Source organism: Myotis brandtii, unplaced genomic scaffold (genome assembly GCF_000412655.1).
Source record: "Myotis brandtii unplaced genomic scaffold, ASM41265v1 scaffold314, whole genome shotgun sequence".
Classification (NCBI taxonomy): domain Eukaryota; kingdom Metazoa; phylum Chordata; class Mammalia; order Chiroptera; family Vespertilionidae; genus Myotis; species Myotis brandtii.
The window spans coordinates 1,573,916-1,592,858 of NW_005362033.1; the positions used below are offsets into that span (position 1 = coordinate 1,573,916).

General features: G+C 61.3%; 2 protein-coding genes across 5 annotated transcripts in view; one reads left to right on the plus strand and one right to left on the minus strand.

Moving 5' to 3' along the window:
- The first annotated feature begins 2,786 nt into the window (after window positions 1-2,786).
- LLGL1 (lethal giant larvae homolog 1 (Drosophila)) lies at window positions 2,787-16,605 on the plus strand. Its single transcript, XM_014542805.1, has 23 exons — window positions 2,787-2,838; window positions 3,015-3,249; window positions 5,205-5,286; window positions 5,376-5,506; window positions 6,303-6,461; window positions 6,537-6,699; window positions 6,779-6,914; window positions 7,254-7,308; window positions 7,467-7,621; window positions 7,695-7,918; window positions 8,119-8,186; window positions 9,182-9,335; window positions 9,409-9,513; window positions 10,047-10,339; window positions 10,983-11,130; window positions 11,348-11,501; window positions 13,099-13,394; window positions 13,893-14,157; window positions 14,367-14,481; window positions 14,683-14,795; window positions 14,988-15,108; window positions 15,252-15,331; window positions 16,039-16,605. Exons 1-22 carry the CDS (start codon window positions 2,787-2,789, stop codon window positions 15,328-15,330), a joined length of 3,303 nt encoding a protein of 1,100 aa, XP_014398291.1. The 3' UTR covers window position 15,331; window positions 16,039-16,605.
- FLII (flightless I actin binding protein) overlaps window positions 16,566-18,943 on the minus strand; it is a 12,509-nt gene continuing 10,131 nt past the window's right edge. For all 4 annotated transcript variants that reach the window (XM_014542851.1, XM_014542849.1, XM_014542850.1 and 1 more), the window contains 9 exons: window positions 18,630-18,769; window positions 18,319-18,553; window positions 18,006-18,160; window positions 17,860-17,920; window positions 17,630-17,758; window positions 17,444-17,550; window positions 17,247-17,352; window positions 17,080-17,145; window positions 16,566-16,997 (listed from right to left, as the gene is read on the minus strand). In XM_014542851.1, coding sequence (XP_014398337.1) covers window positions 16,863-16,997; window positions 17,080-17,145; window positions 17,247-17,352; window positions 17,444-17,550; window positions 17,630-17,758; window positions 17,860-17,920; window positions 18,006-18,160; window positions 18,319-18,553; window positions 18,630-18,769 — 1,134 coding nt within the window. In that variant the 3' untranslated portion in view covers window positions 16,566-16,862. The remainder of the gene's footprint in view (window positions 16,998-17,079; window positions 17,146-17,246; window positions 17,353-17,443; window positions 17,551-17,629; window positions 17,759-17,859; window positions 17,921-18,005; window positions 18,161-18,318; window positions 18,554-18,629; window positions 18,770-18,943) is intronic.

The following is an 18,943-nucleotide window of genomic DNA, read 5'->3' on the forward strand; positions in this document are numbered from 1 at the left end:
CTGCCTCGGTCCCCGTGTGTCGTCTCTGCGGGTCTCCTCTCCGCTTCCCATCATCTCGCGCCTGTTTCCCTGCCTCTCCGAGCGGTGCCGTCCTCTTCCGCTGCCTCTCCATCCTGCGGGCTTCCCGAATTCTCACTTTGTCTCTCGCTCATTCCATCTTTCTGTCCCTCTTCGGAGGCTCCCCACATCCCTGTCCGCCTTCGGGGCAGCCCAGGTGGAGCGGGAGGGGCGAGGAGAGGAGGCAGATGGGGAGGGTGAGGGTTGGGGAATCCCTCCATGTCCCTCCCCTCCCTCACCCAGGGCTCCCGACCCTGCCCTGCCCGGCGGGGTGGGGGCTCCAGGGGAGATGCCTGGCTGTGTACCCCCCTGCGCTTCAGGTTGTGGGGCCTCAGTTTCCCTGGACATGGAGCTCCCTTCTCCCTGCTGGGCCTCCTGTGCCACTGAGCCCCCTGTCTTCGGCCCCCACCGCCCTCTGCCTGGGTGGCCCGAGCCCCGACCATGCCCGGCTGACCACCGCCCCCCTCCCCCCCGGGAGTTCTAGCCCAGAGCCCTCTGCTGCACAGGCCCGAGGCTCCCGGGGAGCTGAGCTGTTATCCCCGGCGCCCAGGTGAGAAAATGGAGCCTCGGAGTCACAGGTAGAACTGGGTCACTTAGTCCTTCTCCCTATTGGTAGGGATTTGACTTTAGCTTTGAGGGCTGCTGTGGTCCGAGAAGAGACTCTGGTCCAGGAGGAAGCTCTGGGCCGGCTAGACCTGGAGTGGCCAGGCACCAGGGCGTTTCCGGGGCAGGCAGGGCTTCTGAGGTGGGGGGGCTGCCAGGACCCTCAGACTCTCCAGGAACCTGCCAGAAGCCTGCAGGCCCAGGGGGAAGGCGCTGCCAGGTCCCCCTACTGTGCCAAGCCCCTGCGAGGTGAGAGAAGAATGACAGTGCCCCTGGGGGCAGGCACTGAGCTAAGGTGTCACTTCCTCAGCCAGTGAGTTGGGTGTGAAGTGGGGACATGGAACAGATGGTGGCAGGCTAGGAGGCTGGTCCTGTTTGGCAAAAGGGGAGGGCTCCCCGCTAAGCAGAGTGAGGACCCGTTCTGAGTGGGCAGCAATGGTAGGAGGGAGGTGGTCTTGGGCAAGGGGCTGGCTCCCCAGAGGGGGTGGTAAGTGATCACTAGAGAATAGATGCCAAAAATACAGTAAGAGCGATTAGACCCAGGTTCTCTAGTGGGATTGGGGGGACAGGCGCAGACATCCACTTTGGACTCAGTCTTGGGTCCACATCCCAGCCCTGTCTACGTGTTGCCTGTGGGAGGTGTGTCCACTCTGTCCCCTGACACTGAGCTCTGACTGTGTGAGTTCTAGGTGCTGAGGACAAAAGGGACAAATACCTCTTCATTCAGGGGGCTGATGTCGTAGTGGAGGAGATAGTGAAAAGCCAAAACAAAAGAGCAAAATATGCAGCAGTTTGGATGGTGCCAGTACTGTGGATTGAAAAAAGGTAGGGTGAGGGCCTGGAGCCCGTGAGCAGGGGTGGCTGCTGTAGCCAGGATGGCTTACGGGCCCCCCCGAGTGCTGGGGAGTGCTGGATAAAGCACATTCCAGGTAGAGGGATAGTAGATGCAAAGGCCCTGAGGCAGGAACCTGCCTAGTAAATTGGAGGAGATCAAAAGGCCACTGGGCCTAGAATTAAGTGAGGGGGAGAGAGTGGGAGGAGGAAGACAAGTCCAGATGTGAGGACTTACCATCTCCAGGTAGCTGGGAACCCTGGGGTGGGAGGGTTCCTGAGCAGAGGGGGGGGACTGGCCAGTCAGGTCCAGCGTTGGCATAGCAGTGCTGGTGGGAAAGGGAACTTGCCCCCCACCCTCAGCCAAATGGGCACCTGTGTCTTCCAGTGGATTCCCTGTCCCCCAGTGCTCAAATGGGAAACTGAGGCTTGAAGAGGGCTGTGACTAGCCCAAGGCCAGCATCCGGAGGGTTCAGTCCCTGCTTGGATGGGCTGAGGCGGGAGGGAGGCTGAGGCAAGAGGCCTGGGGACCCGGGTTTCTTTTATTTTCCTTTCTTTTCTCTTTCCTTTCTCTCTCTCTCTCTCTCTCTCTCTCTCTGTCTCTCTCTTTTTCTCTGTCTCAACATCAATGTGGTAGAGAAACACCGATCAGTTGCCTCCCATACGTACCCAAACTGGGTATCAAACCCTTACCTTCGTTGTGTGCCCTGACCAGGAAAGGAACCTGCAACATTTTGGTGTATGGGACAACGCTCCAACCAACTGAGCCACCTGTCCAGGCAATCACGGTTTCTTAAAAAATGAGTGTCTTGCTGAGGCAGTGATCAAGAGGTATCTGTGGCCCACAGGTGGTATCCCACATTGGTGCTGAGGACATGGGGTTGGGGTATAGACATTCCAGGCAGAGGCCCCAGCTAGGCCTCGGGGGATGAGTATGAGCTTTTTGGGTGGGTCGGCGACGAGGGAAAGCCCAAGTTGGGCTGGAGAAGCTGGGACCAGTGTACGTTGGGACTGGCCCTGCCAGGAGCAGAGGACCAGGTGGAAGCCATTCCATTAATACCAACAGTGCACAGGCCCTCTTCACACCATCCCTGCCACAGAGGCGGTGGGGACCTTGTTGCTCAGTTCCCAGCTGGGGAACCCAAGTCTGGGAGGTGGGTGACACCTTCAGGGCCTGCGCAGGTAGCTCCTCTGTCTCTGACTCTGGGGTTGGGGAGATTGTCACGAGCCTCTGCCCAGATGACCTTGGGGGTTGGCCTCTGACCTCCACGTGGGGCCCGTGTTTGGGAAGTGCCATGGACTTCACGGGGGACCGAGACAGCATGGTGCCTCACCAAGCTTCAATCCGTGCCTCTAGGAATAAGGGCGGAGCCCCTGGGGCAGAGGCCTACTTCTGAGCCTTGTGCTTCCTGCCTGTTGTCAGAGCCCTGCACTCAGTGGGATGGACACAAGTGCCGAGGGACGGGGGCTTGGCTCAGCCCCTGCGTACCCACTGGAGGCATGATTGCCCATTTCGCAGTGAGGCTGCAGACACAGAGCACGGGGACCCAGCTGGAGTCCTGGTGCACAGCAGCAGCAGAGCCTGAGGCTGCCTTGGGGTGGGCCTCTGGGTGGGCCAGGGCAGCTGTGCCTGTGCAAGTGTCCTCCCCTCCCCCCGCAGACCGTGGAGCATGGCTTCCCCAACCAGCCCAGCGCCCTGGCCTTCGACCCCGAGCTTCGCATCATGGCCATTGGCACCAGGTCTGGGGCCGTCAAGATGTATCCTTTGCTGGCACAGCCTTCGGGGCTGTGAGGACCACCTGCTTGTAGCTACCTATGCGCTGGCTCTGGGCAGGCCCCAGCCTGGGAGGCTGTGGAGGGTATCTGGACCTGGTGGAGGCTGGTGCAGCTTCTGCCCTCAGATCCCTCCTCATGGAGATAATGCGGGGGTGGGGGGCACTGCTTGCAGTGACCACAGCTGTCCCTCACTGCATTTCAGCCAGCCAGTTACCTAGGCGACCCTGCTATTCATTGTCCCAGCAACTGTAACAAGGGTGGCTGGGCCAGGGGATTGGCCTATCTTGGTACCTGTCAAGGTTGGTGGCTGGGCCAGGGTCACATAAGTGGGTCTTTCCCTGGTGACCGGCTACACATGTGTACCAATGTGAGACACGTGTCCAGCCGAGGGGCTGGGGGCAGTGCCAGGCTCGGCATGGTGAGCGCAGCTCGGCCCCCACCTGGATGCTGGCGGTTGCACAATGGGCTGTGTGTGCTGCACAAAGCAGGCATTTTCCCTGTCAGCCCGGGTGGGTGGGGGCAAGCAGACAGCTGGATGCCTTCTTGCCTGGTGCGGAGCATCGCACTTCCACTGCCTGAAGTGAAGCCCTCCCTCCCTCCGGGAAACGGAGATGCAGACTGTCTGGCACCTGCTTGGTGTGAGGTGCCCACCTCCACCCCTCCCCACGTGACCCTCTGGGTCTCAGTGTCCTCATCAGGGACATTGGGTGGCACAGAATGAGTAAATGCCTGTAAAGGGGAGGGGAGGCGTGGGCGTCTGGACCTGCAGTTGGTGAGTTTGCCTACACTAGGGGGTGTGGCTGGGCCGGATGCTCCCCCAGCACCATCCACATCCACTTCCTGCCTGCTGCTCCCAGCCCTCGAGGTGCTGTCCTGCCCCACGTGCTGTGCTCCGCAGGTGGTGTCGCATGGTGCCCCGTGTCAGGCGTCTGTTAGCCTCTGGTGCTGGCCCTCCTTGTGTCCGGGTCTGTCTTGGGCGCCGGTTTCTCATCCTCACAAAGAACCTGTTGGACGTCTAGGAGAGTCTCAGAGGAGGCCAGAGCTCTCCCCAATCTCTCCTTCCTGCCCCAAACCACCCCTGGGCTGGGAAACTGAGGCTTGAGAAGAAGGCCTTCCACACAGAGGCGCCCCTCCCCCTGTCTCCTTGGTGACTCTGGTTCCTGCCCAGCACTCCTGCCCCCTCTTTTGTCCCCTCTTCTGTGTGCTTCCAGCTCCTGCAGGGAATCCTAGCTCCAGCTCCAAGCAACGGCTTGGCTCCTGCATTGTCCCCAGGCAACGCTGCTGACCTCTCCCTTGCCCTCCCTCCGGGGCCCCCGGGGCCCTGCCTGTTCACTGTCAGGAGTTGCTGAGACTCTGGTACTGATGCCAGGCACTGGAAGCAGGTCACCCAACCTCTTCAAGCCTCTGAGTGCTGGTTTGTGAAGGGACAGGCCTTGGCCTCTCCCCTCTCTTGGGTGGGGGCCGCTGCCTGCCTGCCCCAGAGGGAGGTTGGTTTCCTTGCCTGTGGCTGGAATGGGGCCTGGAGCTGTGGGAAGAAGCAGCTTTCCTGCCCGAGCCTGGCCTGGCCTCGCTGCCTGTGGGGCCAGCTCTCGTGCACACGGACACGTGAGGCTGATGGAGAGTGGGCCGCGTGTGCTGAGCATGTTTTATTCTCACGTGCCCTGGGTCAGCCCTGTGAGGTGGGAGCCACTACCCGTTTTATAGCTAAAGATGTGAAGGTTGTACCACAGCAGGACTTGCAGGAGCTGAGTGGAGCCTGCCTTCTGAGCTTGAGGATGACTTGGGGGTGCAGGACAGTGTTTCTTCAGGGAGGGGCCCACCTGGACTTTGGAGGGCTCCTGGATTGGCAGGCCTGGCTGGGAGCTATCAGAATGGCCCTGGAGGAGGAGGAGGCTGGGCGTCTCTGCCTGTTTCTGCCCTTGACCTGTTGCCCTTAGCTATGGCGCACCTGGTGTGGAATTCACAGGCCTGCACCGGGAAATGGCCACAGTCACCCAGATGCACTTCTTGCCTGGCCAGGTGAGCCTCTGCCCCCGCTGGCTGGCTTGTGAACCCTGGGACCCCCTCCCAGTCCTACCGCCCAGTCTTGGTCTCTGCACACCCCCTAGGGCCGCCTCCTGACCCTGCTGGATGACAGCAGCCTGCATCTCTGGGAGATCGTCCACCATAATGGCTGTGCCCACCTGGAGGAAGCACTCAGCTTTCAACTGCCCAGTCGGCTGGGCTTTGACGGTGCCAGGTACTGGTGGGCTTGGCCGGGGGCCAGCCGCTAGGCATGGGGAGCCAGCCTTGCGAAGGCATGGTGGGGGCGAGAAACTGGCGAGGGCTGGGTTTAGGGTGGCAGGGGATGTTGAGCTTAGCCTGGGTCCCAGAGGCAGCGTTTGGACCCCTCGTCACTGAGCAGTGCTCCAGGGGCTTGGCGGGTGTTAGAAGAGAAGCTGCGGCTGAGCCTGAGGTGAGCAGGTGGGGTTTGTGCTGCTGCACCAGAGGTGCAGGATGGGAGGTGCACTGAGCCCCAGACTTGCGCACCCGATGGTGGCCTTGTACTCCCTGCAGTGGCGGAGTGGCAGGTGTGGGGCAGGTCCAAGCTGAGCTCCCATCAGCACAGATCCCCTGGTGTCTCTAATTGAGGCTGGGATGACAGGCCATAGTGTGTACAGGTGAAAGGGTAAGCTTGGGGGAAGGAGGGTCCTGCCAGGCTGTGCTGTGTGCTGTGTGCGGTGCTGACAGGATGCTCCAGGGGGCAGCGGAGGAGCCTGGCTCCTGCCTTGCCCTCCTGATGGTGGGAGGGACTTGGGAACCCATCTCCGAGACCAGAGGTCCCCGCTGACATGCTGACTTCCTGATGAATAATTGAGCGAGTTAATTATGATGCCACCACTGTTGCCTTCCCAGTTCACCAGCCCACTGGATAGTCAGGTCCCAGTGAGTGCAGAGGGGCCACAATGCTCTAACAGTAGCAGCTCATTAGCACCCTCTGCGCTCCTCAGCAGGAGGAGCCCACACCCGCCCCCACCTCCCTCTGTCTCCCATAGTGGCCCGCCCACCCTTGCCCACGTCACAGTGATCCTGCTTGTGGCTGCTGGCAACATGGCAGCCCTGGGCACTGAAGGTGGCAGTGTCTTCTTCCTGGATGTTTCCACCTTGATGCTGATTGAGGGTCAGACCCTTGGCCCTGAGGAGGTTCTGCGAAGGTGAGAGGCAGGCGGGCTTCCCACACCCACTGCCTGGGCAGCTCTCCTGCTGGCTCACCTGGGCTTCCTCTGCAGTTTGCCAGATGACTACCGGTGCGGGAAGGCGCTGGGCCCCGTGGAGTCCCTGCAGGGACACCTGCGGGACCCCACCAGGATCCTCATTGGCTACAGCCGGGGCCTGCTGGTCATCTGGAACCAGGCAGCACAGTGTGCAGACCGCGTCTTCCTGGGGAACCAGGTTGGTGTGGGAGACTGTGCCCATAGCCGGGGCCCTCTGCCGTGGCTGCCTTGTTCATGCCCACCTGCTCTGCCCACAGCAGCTGGAGAGCCTGTGTTGGGAGCGCAGTGGCAGCACGCTGGTCAGCTCACACAGCGATGGCAGCTATGCCATCTGGTCTGCGGACACTGGCAGCTCTCCAGTAATGCAACCTACAGTGGCCACCATGCCCTACGGTGAGTGCTGGGCAGGCTGAGGGCAGCCCTGCCGCCTAAGCACAGGGCTTTGACGGGTGGTCGATCCCAAGCTCAGGCACTCGTGGCCGCCTCTGCTTTGTGGGGGCATCCAGGAGGACTTTTGGAAGGTGGCCACGCCATGCCAAATCTGCAAAGGCGAGCCCCCCCTCCCACTGTGGGGTATACGGTTAGGGGCAGTGGGCCTTCCCCCCTGGGAGGCAGGAAGCAGCCATGAAGCAGGAGTGATGTGGGCAGGATGGGAGAAGGGGTAAGAAATGTGACCTGAGGCTCTTCAGGTCCTGGCAAGCAAATGAGCCTGACACTGTCCCATCCCTCCAGGCCCCTTTCCCTGCAAAGCCATCAATAAGATTCTGTGGCGAAACTGTGCATCTGGGTAGGTGGGGAGCTGGGTCCAGGTGTGGGTCGGGGGCTGCATCTGGCTGGGGTGGAGGCTGGGCTCGGGTCTCAGGGTTGTCCTGTGATGCTCTCTCTGGATTGGGCAGTGTGTGCTCCCGACCCAGGTGGCTCACAGGGCCCCCCACCCCTGTATAGGGGCCACTTTATCATCTTTAGCGGCGGCATGCCCCGTGCCAGCTATGGTGACCGCCACTGTGTGAGTGTGCTCCGGGCGGACACTCTGGTGACACTGGACTTCACCTCCCGCATCATTGACTTCTTCACGGTGCACAGCGTGCGACCAGAGGATGGTGTGTTGCCCTCCCCCACCCGGTACTCGGCACTGCCTGTGGCCGTGCTCCTCACCCTGCCCCTGTCCCACAGAGTTCGACGAGCCCCAGGCCCTGGCTGTGCTGCTCGAAGAAGAGCTGGTGGTGCTGGACCTGCAAATGCCCGGCTGGCCGGTGGTGCCTGCTCCATACCTGGCCCCATTGCACTCGTCCGCCATCACCTGCTCGGCCCACGTGGCCAATGTCCCTGCCAAGCTGTGGGCCCGCATCGTGAGCGCTGGGGAACAGCAGAGTGCCCAGCCTGCCTCCAGTGCCTCGGTGTGTGCCTGCACCTTGTGTGCCCAGCCTTGTGGGGGGAGGGTGTTCCCTGTGGAAGTGCAGCCCAGATGCAAAGCTGGAGGTGGAATGTGTCAGGTGTACCTTGGGGACTCGGAAGCAGTTTGGGTCCTGGGTGTCAGCCCAGGGTAAAAGAGAGAAGAATTTGTCCTGACCTCACTGATACCTTCGCCCTCTCCCAGAGCTGGCCCATCACCGGGGGCCGGAACCTGGCCCAGGAACCATCTCAACGAGGGCTGCTGCTGACTGGGTAGGGCAGACCTAGCCCCTTGGCCAAGCACAGTTGTGACGTGTATGTGTGTGTATGTGGGCGCGTGGGGCCGGGCACAGCCCACACAGGTGCAGGAGAGCCCAGCCTAGACGAGGCGGGTACTGACCTGCCCAGTGACTCAGGCCTGGCCCCTGGTGGGACCGGGTTCCCCCTTCAGGAGGGTGGGTTGGGATCGTAGCTTTCTTAGACCCTGGTTCAAGCCCCTCCCTGCCCTGTCTTTTGGCCTGGAACTGAACTCTACCCACCTAGCCTGCCCCGGGACCGGGAATCTGGGCTGGCCTGTGCCGGGCTGCCCGGGCCCCGTGCTGAAGAGCCTGGCCTGGGCCCGGCGGGTGCTGACGTGCCCAGTGACTCAGGGCCTGACTTCCTGCCCTGCCCCTGCTGCCTGCCTGTGCTGGGATCTGGGGGCCCTGGCTCTGCCTCCCTCTCCTGCTTGGAAACGGTTAACCGTGGCTTTCAGGGCTGCTGGGGCTTCCCGTCCAGCCCCACACGCCTGCTCCTCATGCCAGGGCTTCCCGCCTGAGGCCACACCCCAGATTGGCCTGCTCCTCCCTCCCTTCCTCTCCCTGCTTTCTGCTGGCCTCCCAGTCTTCCTGCTGCTACCTCGGGCCCAGCTGACCCCTCTGCTCTGTGACCTGCTAACTCCGGATCCCTTTTGCTGGGTGACCCAGTGAGGACAGAACCCCTGAGTCCTCTGCTCCCTGGATTTCCCCTCTTCCACTTCCTGCTCGTCACACTGGTGATTGTTTCTACACCTCTCACCCTGTTTGAAGGGCCCAGGTGCGTGTGGCCTGGCATATAGTCGGCACTCAGTATGTCTTTGCCTAATCAGTAGGTGCTTCCTATTTGCTGTATACAGTAGGCGTTTGGGCAGTGTTTGGCTTGTGCAGTAGGTGCTCAATGATGGCCCCGGGATGAGTGGATGGAGGAATGGGCGGGGGCCCGGCCTGGGCCTGATGGCTTCCTCCCTGCAGCCACGAGGACGGCACTGTGCGGTTCTGGGACGCCTCTGGCGTGGCGCTGCGGCCGCTCTACAAGCTGAGCACAGCTGGCCTCTTCCAGACCGACTGTGAGCACGCCGACAGCCTGGCCCAGGCCCCCGAGGACGACTGGCCGCCCTTCCGCAAGGTGGGCCCCTCCCCCAACCCCAGGAGCCTGGTCCTGGCTCTGCCCTGTGTCATCACTCCAACCCACTCCCCAGGTGGGCTGCTTTGACCCCTACAGTGATGACCCCCGACTTGGGGTGCAGAAGGTGGCACTCTGCAAGTATACAGCACAGATGGTGGTGGCCGGCACCGCAGGCCAGGTGAGCCTGAGCGGTCCTCCGGGCTGGGGTTCTGGAGGGATTGTTGGAAGAGGTGTGCCTGAACTGGAGGGTCTGGCCCAGAGGTGGGAATGGGGCCCCAGGTGGGGTGAGGCCAGCCAGGGAGGTGGGCCTGTTGTTGTGGCCTTAAGTCCAAGCTCTGGCTGTAGGGCACCTGGAGGCTTAGGGCCAGGGCTGGAGCACAGATGTTAGATGAACCCTGGGAGGGCAGGGACCAGCAGTCTGTTCAGTGCTATTCTTCCAGCGCTCAGAGTATCCAGAAAGTGCTCAATGTGTGCCTTAGGTGTGGAGGTGGTGGGATACTTTGCTCTAGCAGGCCAGGCACCAGTGGGTCTTGGTCACCACTGTGTTCCTCAGTGCAGGCCCTAGTGTACAGTAGGCATTCAGTAAGTGCTTATTCAGTGGATAAATGAGACAATCCCGGGACCTCCCTGACAGTGACTTTGCAGGCTCCGGTGGGGCATGGTGGCCCATCCTCTATGCTGACCCCTCCCCTGCCCTGCCTGCGGGCTCAGGTGCTGGTGCTGGAGCTCAGTGACATGCCATCAGAGCAGGCGGTCAGCATGGCCAGTGTGGACCTCCTCCAGGACCGAGAGGGCTTCACGTGGAAGGGCCATGAGCGGCTGAGCCCGCGCACGGGGCCCTTGCCCTGGCCAGCCGGCTTCCAGCCCCGAGTGCTGGTTCAGTGTCTGCCGCCAGCCGCCGTCACCGCTGTCACGCTGCACACGGAGTGGAGCCTTGTGGCCTTTGGCACCAGTCATGGCTTTGGTCTCTTCGACTACCAGCGCAAAAGCCCTGTGCTGGCCAGGTGTGTGGGGTGTGGGCCTAGAGCCTGGGGAGGGGTCTGCATGTCCACCTGGCCCCAGCTCCAGGGGACCTCTGGTGTCTCCCCACTCCCAGCTAGGCCTCAGTTTCCTGTAAGGCAGTGGTTCTCAACCTTCCTAATACCGCGGCCCTTTAATACAGTTCCTCATGTTGTGGTGACCCCCAACCATAAAATTATTTTTGTTGCTACTTCATAACTGTAATTTTGCTACTGTTATGAATCGTAATGTAAAATATCGATATGCAGGATGTATTTTCATTGTTACAAATTGAACATAATTAAAGCATAGTGATTAATCACAAAAACAATATGTAATTATATATGTGTTTTCCGATGGTCTTAGGCGACCCCTGTGAAAGGGTCGTTCGACCACCAAAGGGGTCGCGACCCACAGGTTGAGAACCGCTGCTGTAAGGCTTGTGGTGAAGGTGGCTCTAGCGCTTTTGGCAACTTCGACCTTATGTGAAGTGCTGCTGGTAGAGTGCTGAGCCCACCAGATGCTGGGTCGGCAGGGCAGCAGGGTGGGGTTTGGGCTTCCTGACCTGGGACCATTAATGCCTGGCCCCCGGGCCAACAGGAGCACGGAGGCTGCTCTGTAGCCCAACGGGCGCCTGTCTGCCCCCAGGTGCACGCTTCACCCCAATGACTCCCTGGCGATGGAGGGGCCGCTCTCCCGGGTGAAGTCGCTCAAGAAGTCTCTGCGCCAGTCTTTCCGGCGCATCCGTAAAAGCCGAGTCTCGGGCAAGAAACGGGTTGTTAATACCAACAGCAAGGTGAGCTGGGGCCAGGCTGCCAGGAAGCACCCCTTGAGGCTGCAGTGTAGACCTGGAGCCAGGCCTGGCCCTGGCGGGGGCCCTGTGTCTGCTCCCCTATTGCCCACCCTCAGTAGCCCTCAGCCCTGGGTGATCAGGGGAGCTGGGGAGGGTGATGGGAAGTGGGTGCTGGGCTCTGAGGGAGATGACAGTGTCCTGGAGCCCCACGCTCCCCCAGTTGCAGGAGGCCAACGCACAGCTGGCAGAGCAGGCCTGCCCCCACGACGTGGAGATGACCCCCGTGCAGCGCCGCATCGAGCCCCGCTCAGCCGATGACTCCCTCTCGGGCGTGGTGCGCTGCCTCTACTTTGCCGACACGTTTCTCCGAGATGGTGAGGCCAGGAGAGGGTTTTTAACTCAGATTCTCCAGGGTTTGGAGAAACAAAGCAGGCCTCTGTTGGCCATCCAGGAAATGGGCAGCGGGGCAGGGGTGGGACAGCCTCTCCCAGGGGGTGGGAGAGCATTACTGGTGCCTCCAGGCTGCACTGGCAGCAAGGTGCCGGGCCAGCCACACAGTTCCCCTGGGATTTCTGCTGGCACGGGGTTGGTGAGGGAGCTACAGGACCTCAGACCTGAGAGCTCAGGATTTGGGGGTAGAGTGTGAGGTGGGTGAGTGTGGGGAGACTGCCGCACGGCCTGTCAGTAGTGAGGGGAGGGATCCGCAAGGAGCTGTGCTGTCTGCCTTGCTAAGGAGCTGGCTTTGACCCCAAGTGGTTGGAGCCCTGAGCGCGTCCTGCAGAGAAATGCGGTCGTCAGGTTTATTGAGTAATTTATCGGTTGATTTCTAACTCACATAATTGGGACTTTAACTCCTACACAAAACCAGAGAGTAGTCACCCCGTGTCCCACCTGGCGCTGCTGCCACTGCACTATGTCGCTTACCTTTTTGCTGGAGTGTTTTAACTGAAACCCAGCGTGAGTACTTGAGTTCGTGTCTAACAGATGTGACCTACAGTTGTGGTGCCCGCATTGCACCCCATGGAGCTGATATTGATCCCGGAGTCTCTGTCTCCATTCATCTTAAAAGTGCCTTGTATGGCTGGTGCTGGGTCAGCCCCCAACCTGCACGGGGCATTTAGTGGTGTGTCTTTTAGTCTCTGGGTGAGCAAGGCCCCTTCTGGTGTTGCTTATTTGCTGAGGGTCCTTTATCCGTGGATTTTCCCCACTGTTTGGACGTGGCAGCCCCGGGGGTCTCTACCAGTCACTGTAAAAAGGCCCTTGGGGCTCAGTTCCTGGCTGGCTGGGGGTTGGGTGTCAGCTGTGTGAGTGGCTCACTACCTTGTTGCTGGGGTTCGGCTCCCCTGATGCTTGTTGCTGAGGTCACCGTGCCTCCAGGGCGCGAAGCCAGGACTGCTCGGGCCCACCTTGGCTCCTGGGTTTTTAGCTCAGATTCTCCACTAAAGGGTCTTCCCCAGAGGTTCAGCTCACACAGGGCGAAGGGCGAGATGGTCCCCTCTCGTTTCAGCCCAGGCCTGGGACTTCGTGTCTGACTGCTGCATGGACACACTGAAGGGGTGGGGGTGAATCGGGTGCGGTTGGGACCCTGATGCACCTTTGGGGTGAGGACCCTATTCTGAGTGTGTTGCCAGGGCTGGTGAGGGGATGTGGGGCTGGGAGAGAGCTGGGGCTTTGTGATGGGGCGGCACTGCTGAGAGGGGGCGGAGGGTGCAGTGCGTGGGTTTGGGAGGTCAGAGTCCAGTTTGTGTGCCATTGACATCTCCGTGGAGATGCCTCTTTAGGGGAGTTGTGTCCGAGGCTCGGATTGTGGTCAGCAGTTTAAAGACGGTGCCCAAGGCCACAAGGCTGGCTGAGGTCACCCCGAAGAAGTGGGGCAGGAGAGACCCAGCACTGGGTCCCAGTGTCAGGAGAGGAGGGGAGGGATCTGTTGTGTATGGGCTGATCCCTGCCTCACAGCCTGTTGCCCCACAGCGGCCCACCACGGACCCACCATGTGGGCAGGCACCAACTCAGGCTCTGTGTTTGCCTACGCACTGGAGGTGCCAGTGGCAGTGGCAGGCAGCGAGAAGCGGCCCGAGCGAGCGGTGGAGGCTGTGCTGGGCAAGGAGGTGCAGCTAATGCATCGGGCGCCTGTGGTGGCCATTGCCGTGTTGGATGGGCGTGGCCGCCCGCTGCCTGAGCCCTTCGAGGCCTCTCAGGACCTGGCCCAGGCCCCGGACATGCAGGGTGGCCATGCAGTGCTCATCGCGTCTGAGGAGCAGTTCAAGGTGAGCTGCTGCAGATACCTCCAGGCTCCTGCCTCCTAGATACCACTGGACCCCCTAGAACTCCTGCCTTGCCTATTCCCTACCTGCTGAGCCCCCGCAGGACCCCACGCAGCTAGCAGAGGTGCTCCTGCAGAACCCCGAGGACTTCCTCAGCTTGTATGCCTGCAGGACCCTCCTACCTCACTGGGTCCCCCACCAGAACCCCTTTACCCGCTCCTCTGGGCTCTGGCAGGAGGTCATGGTTTGGGGACATACCAACCATCTAACCCTTACAACCCAGCGTGACTGGTTTTGCCAGGCTCTGTGGGAGGGGCCCTGGGAGGCTCTAGGAGCAGTGAGGAGCCGAGTCAGGTCTGAGGGCAGCTCCAGGGGGGTGGGTGTTCAGGCAGGGGTGCTAGTGGCCAGGGGCATGGGCCTGTGTGGCAGGCTGGGCTCTGCGTAGGGCTCGGGGCGTGGACTGGACCAGGCTGTGCTCACTGGCCATCTGCCCGCTGCCAGGTGTTCACACTACCCAAGGTGAGCGCCAAGACCAAGTTCAAGCTGACAGCCCATGAGGGCTGTCGTGTGCGCAAGGTGGCACTGGCCACATTCGCCAGCGTGGCCTGCGAGGACTATGCCGAGACCTGCCTGGCCTGCCTCACCAACCTGGGTGACGTGCACGTCTTCTCGGTGCCGGGCCTGAGGCCCCAGGTGCATTACTCCTGCATCCGGAAGGAGGACATCAGCGGCATCGCCTCCTGTGTCTTCACGCGCCACGGCCAGGGTGAGGCGAAGGCTCTCTGGGGCAAGGGGCCCAAGCGGGTCCAGGAGTGTTCCCCGAGAGCGTCAGCAGAGGGGGTATCCAGTGTGGGCACAGCGCCGGCCAGGGTGCGGGAGGGCTAGTCAGCATGGGCGGGCAGAGACCAGCTGCGAGGCTGAGGGTGGGACCATCTTCTGACTTCACTCTTGGCTCCTTCTCTCCCACCCACCCAGGTTTTTACCTTATTTCCCCATCGGAGTTTGAACGCTTCTCCCTAAGTGCCCGGAACATCACAGAGCCGCTCTGTTCTCTGGACATCAGCTGGTCCCATGGTGCTGCCCATGCCAGGTACGTGGAGGGGGTAGCCCCTGGCCCGGGAGGCCTTTGATCAAGGCTGCTGTCGTCCCCACCCCCAGATTCTGCATGGAGCAAGGGTGGCCCTCCCTGGTGTCTCTCTAGTCCCAGGTCTCAGGAATGGGACGACAGGGGTTTGGTCCTTTGAGCCTTGAGGGGCCTCCCTGTGACCCCATCATGGCCCTGTCTCTGCAGCTACAGACTCCAAGAGTCGCCCAAGCTGAGCCAGGCTAACGGGACCCCCGGCATCCTCCTGGCCCCACAGAGCCGTGATGGAAGCCCTAATCCTGTGCACAGCAAAAGAGCTGGTGAGGGGCTGGGCATGAAACGGGTGGCAGGACCCCAGCCAGACAGACATAGGGAGGCTTCTGCGGGAGGCACAGCTGGAATCCTGGGGAGGGTGCGCCAGGCTAGAGCGGGGCAGGGGGTTTAACACGTCCTACTACGGCTGCAGAGGGTCCCCGGGGTCCTAACAGAGGCCCGCCGTTTCCTCCCTGCAGACACCCCAGAGCGGCCTGAGGCCATGCTCTCGCCCATGTCCATTGACTCGGCCATCAGTGCTGACACCACTCTGGACACAACGGGGGACATCACGGTGGAGGATGTGAAGGATTTCCTGGGGTGAGGTGGGCGGGCAGGATCCACAGGAGGGCTGCCTTGGCTCCCCAGCCTCCCTCCCCCCCTCAGCCAACCTAGTGTCCCAGCCAGGCATGCAGGAGCGAGGGGGCCTCACCCCAAGTCCTGATCACCGCCCCTTTCCCCAGCTCTTCGGAGGAGGCTGCGAAGAATCTGAGGAACCTGGTGGAAGACGAGGCTCGAGCCTGTGCCATCCTGATTAAATGAGGTGCTGCAAGTGTGGGCCACTCTGGCTGTCCTGGGTTCTTGGCCTCAACCCCAGGGGGCCCCGCCTGGCTTCCCATATGAGAGCCCAGGCCCGTGATGCCAGTGCTCCGAAGCCTGCTGTTCTCCAGGCTGTCCCTCAGGGCTTCGGGGCCGCACAGATGTGATCTTCACTGTTTCGTATTAAAGAAACAGAGCCAGCCTGTCAGCCCCTGGGTGTCCTAGGTTGTGTTTGGAACAAGAGGTGGTGGCAGCTTTGGGCTCAGGAGGTTTGGCCAGCCCCTTTCAGCAGCTGGGATCACCCAGGCACAAGGCGGGGCCCCGTGGGGTGAGCCCGAATGGGGCCTGGCCTGAGACTGGCCACCACTCCAGCCTCAGTGTGGCCCTGTCCACATTTGGGGTCCATAAGTCTTCCCATCCTATTTGCTACCTAGAGCCCCCCCACACACACACACACACACCCACACCCACAATCAGGTACAGACCCCAGCTCTCTGTTTCTTGCTGGGGACACCCCTGGCCACAGTGGGCTGAAGTGCGCAACGCTGAGGCCTGGCCAGCCTCTTCAAGCAGTTACTGCTGGGTCCTTGCCCCCGGGGTGGGGCGGCCCTTTGCCTGCCTGGAGGAGCCTGAGAGGTAGCAGCCAAGGAGCCAGGTTGTCTGCCCCTTTGGCCTCCCTGGACCTCTGCTGACCCTTCTCTTCCTCTCCAGGAAGGCCAGGACTACCTGCCACCACTGCCTTGCTTGGAGCTGGGATCCAGGACCTGTGTCCCCTCCCAGCCCTTCGCAGACGATGCCTGCTCACCTGTGGGCCCCAGCGGCACCTGACCACCTTGGCCCCGGGGTGTGGGCCTGGAACTCGGGTGGACTCGGACTGGCCTCTCCTACAGGCAGTACCTGGAAGCCAGGTGCCACAAGGAAGGACACACACTGTCCTTTCCCCCTCCTTTTGCAAAGAATATTTTTCTAATGCCTGGACTGGACAGTGCTGGGCTGGACACTCATTTCTAAAACTATTTTGGTACTTGTTCCTGGGCTAGCATGTCCCCCTCTTCCCACCCTGTACGTGTGTGTGTGTGTGAGAGAGAGAGAGAGACACTGGGCGCTCCCTTGGCACCCGGGACGAGGGCCCAGTCAGGTATGTGTATGTGGGGGTCAGAATGGTTTCCCTGTAGATTGTACCTTGGGGGTTTTCTGTAATTTTAACATTAGCACTGTTTTAATATGAAAAATGCTGATTTTTAATATTGAAAATAAAAGCATTTAATATCTCTTAAAGGGCAACCATGTCTCCTTTATCCCTAGCAGGGAAGGGGGTGTCACATATGAGCTCACACCGAGGGGTCTCATTTCCCATCAGGGCTGCCCCCTTGGTGCCACTTGGGCTGTGCTGCGGGGGGCTGTGGCACTGGGCATGACATAGCAGGGCTGCCCCCTGACACAGCCCCTGGCTAGGTGGTGGGTGAAGAGGCCCTTGCTCTCCTCACCCTGAGCTTGGGGCTTCCACAGGGGCACTGCAGGGGGTGGCAGTTGCTCTAGGCCAGGGCCTTCCGGAAGGTGCTCCAGGCATGGAAGCAGCGAGTGAAGGCATGCTGCTCGTTGCCCTTGCGGACCAGGCGCAGGCGGCGGGGATGCTCGTGCTCTTTGGCGCGCATGTGCTGGATGTACACCTGGGGAGCGGACATGCGTGAGTCTTGGGCAGGCCTTCCAGACCGTTCCGGCCAGCCGCAGCCCTCCCTCCGCCCAGCTCACCTGGCAGGCCTTCAGACTCAGCTTGATCTCCACCTGGCTTGTCTGGGTCCCCACCCACATATAGACCTGTGGGCATGACGGGAGGTGGTCAGGGGGGACCTGGGCTCAGGATTCCCACTGACAAATGGGTGGGCTCCTTGAACGGGCAGGGTCAACAGGGGCCTCACCTCTTGGCCATTGTCTAACAACATGATGTCATCATCTGCCAGGTCATCTTGGCAAAAGTCAGAACATTTCTCAGTCACTGCAAAGTAACCCTTCTCATTGGAGCACCTGAGGGTCAAGGGTCAGGCAGAGCGTCAGGGTCATGAGCAGCAGTCCCCGGCCGCAGGAGGTAGCGGGGGAGGGCCTGGCCCAGCCTCACCGGAAGAGCCGGGTGTGCTTCATGTACTCGGCATCGTCGTCATAAGGCTTCTGTGTGCCTAGGCCCACCCAGAAGAAGTTCTCGGGCTCCTCACCTTCGCTGATGACCTGTGGGTAAGAGGCTGGCTCAGCATGGGGTCCCTGTCCGCCCTCACTGGCCTATCTGGCCACTGCCTGCCCTGGTCACCTGCTTGCTGTAGGAGGCCTCAAACATGGTGTTCAGTATATCCTCCGCCAACTTGGCCTCATCCGGGTCGGATGCCCGGCCCACCCACGCGTACACGATGCCCTGGTTGTCCTCACTCTCAAAGGGAACCTGGGGAGTATGCAGAGGGTTCAGATCAGGCCCACCCTGCAGCCCCCACACCCTGCAGCCCCCACCCGGACCCACAGTCCTGGTCGCTCCCACAGCCGCACCTTGAGAATGAAGCAGAACTCGGAGTTGAGGAGGCTGGAGTCGGTGTTTATCTGGATGCACCTGGGCACGGGGGGAGGGAGGTCAGCAAGGAGTCGGTGGCTCACTGAGCCCACCTGCCCATCTGTACCCCTCCCCAGCCAGGCACCGGGTACAGAGGGCGCTGCCGTTGGTTCGAATCTGGTAGAGGCTGGGCTGCAGGGCACCCTGAGCTGCCTTCCTCCGGCCCCGGTGGATGATGAACTTCCTCTTGAAATGGGACAGGAACTTGGAGTTCTCCTGCTGCTGCGTCATGCGCACCACCTGGGTGTATGCAAGTGTCAGGGGCAGCTCCGTGGAACCCCCCTACCCTTCATGGGCCAAGCCTTCTCTGGGTCTGAGTCCCACTCCCACAGACGCCCCCTCCCCCCCCCCAGGCTATGGGGGTATGGCATTGCGCCGTAGGGGCACGGCAGGCGCACCTCTAGCTTGCCAGGGAAAAGACTTTCAAACTTCTTCTGCAGGCTGAAGGTGAAGGTGAGCCAGCCCATGTTGGAGGCTTCCCGGCCCTGCCAGAAGTACACGATGCACTGGAAATCCTCCTCGGGCTGCTTGTCCACCTCAGCCACTGCCTCCTCGCCTTCTTTGCCCTCGGCCCCAGCCTTCTCTTCTTTCTCTTCCTTCTCCTCCTCCTCGTACTCCACAGGGACCCAGTACCTGCAGGGTCAGAGGGCAGTGAGCAGGGGCCCAGGGCAGGGAGGGGCTGGGCCAGGGAGGCACTCGGGGACAGCACCTGCAGAGGAAGACGTAGCAATCCTGCGTGTAGAAGTGGCCGAACTCCTCCTCAGGCAGCCGAGCGAACTTCTTACCCTCCAGCACGAAGCCCTCCATGCCGTCCAGGTCCTCGTTCCACTCCTCCATCAGCTGCTCAGCCTGCATGTGACACCCCACCCCCTGCTGGTGGGCCTCTGGAGCTGGCCCTCCTCCCTGGGCAGGGACCTGCACAGAGCCTCCTCCCAGGACCCAGGGCAGGCTGCATCCCATTCAGCTTGGTCCAAGTCCACCCCGCCCCGCCCCATCACCCAGGCCCCGCCCCCGTCCTATTAC

Coding starts and splice junctions, on each gene's coding strand:
- LLGL1 (XM_014542805.1), top strand. CDS start 2,787: ATGGACTTCACGGGGGACCGAGACAGCATGGTGCCTCACCAAGCTTCA. Junction 2,839..3,014: donor GCCTCACCAAGCTTCAATCC/GTGCCTCTAGGA, acceptor TTTCGCAGTGAG/GCTGCAGACACAGAGCACGG. Junction 13,395..13,892: donor CGTCTGAGGAGCAGTTCAAG/GTGAGCTGCTGC, acceptor GCCCGCTGCCAG/GTGTTCACACTACCCAAGGT.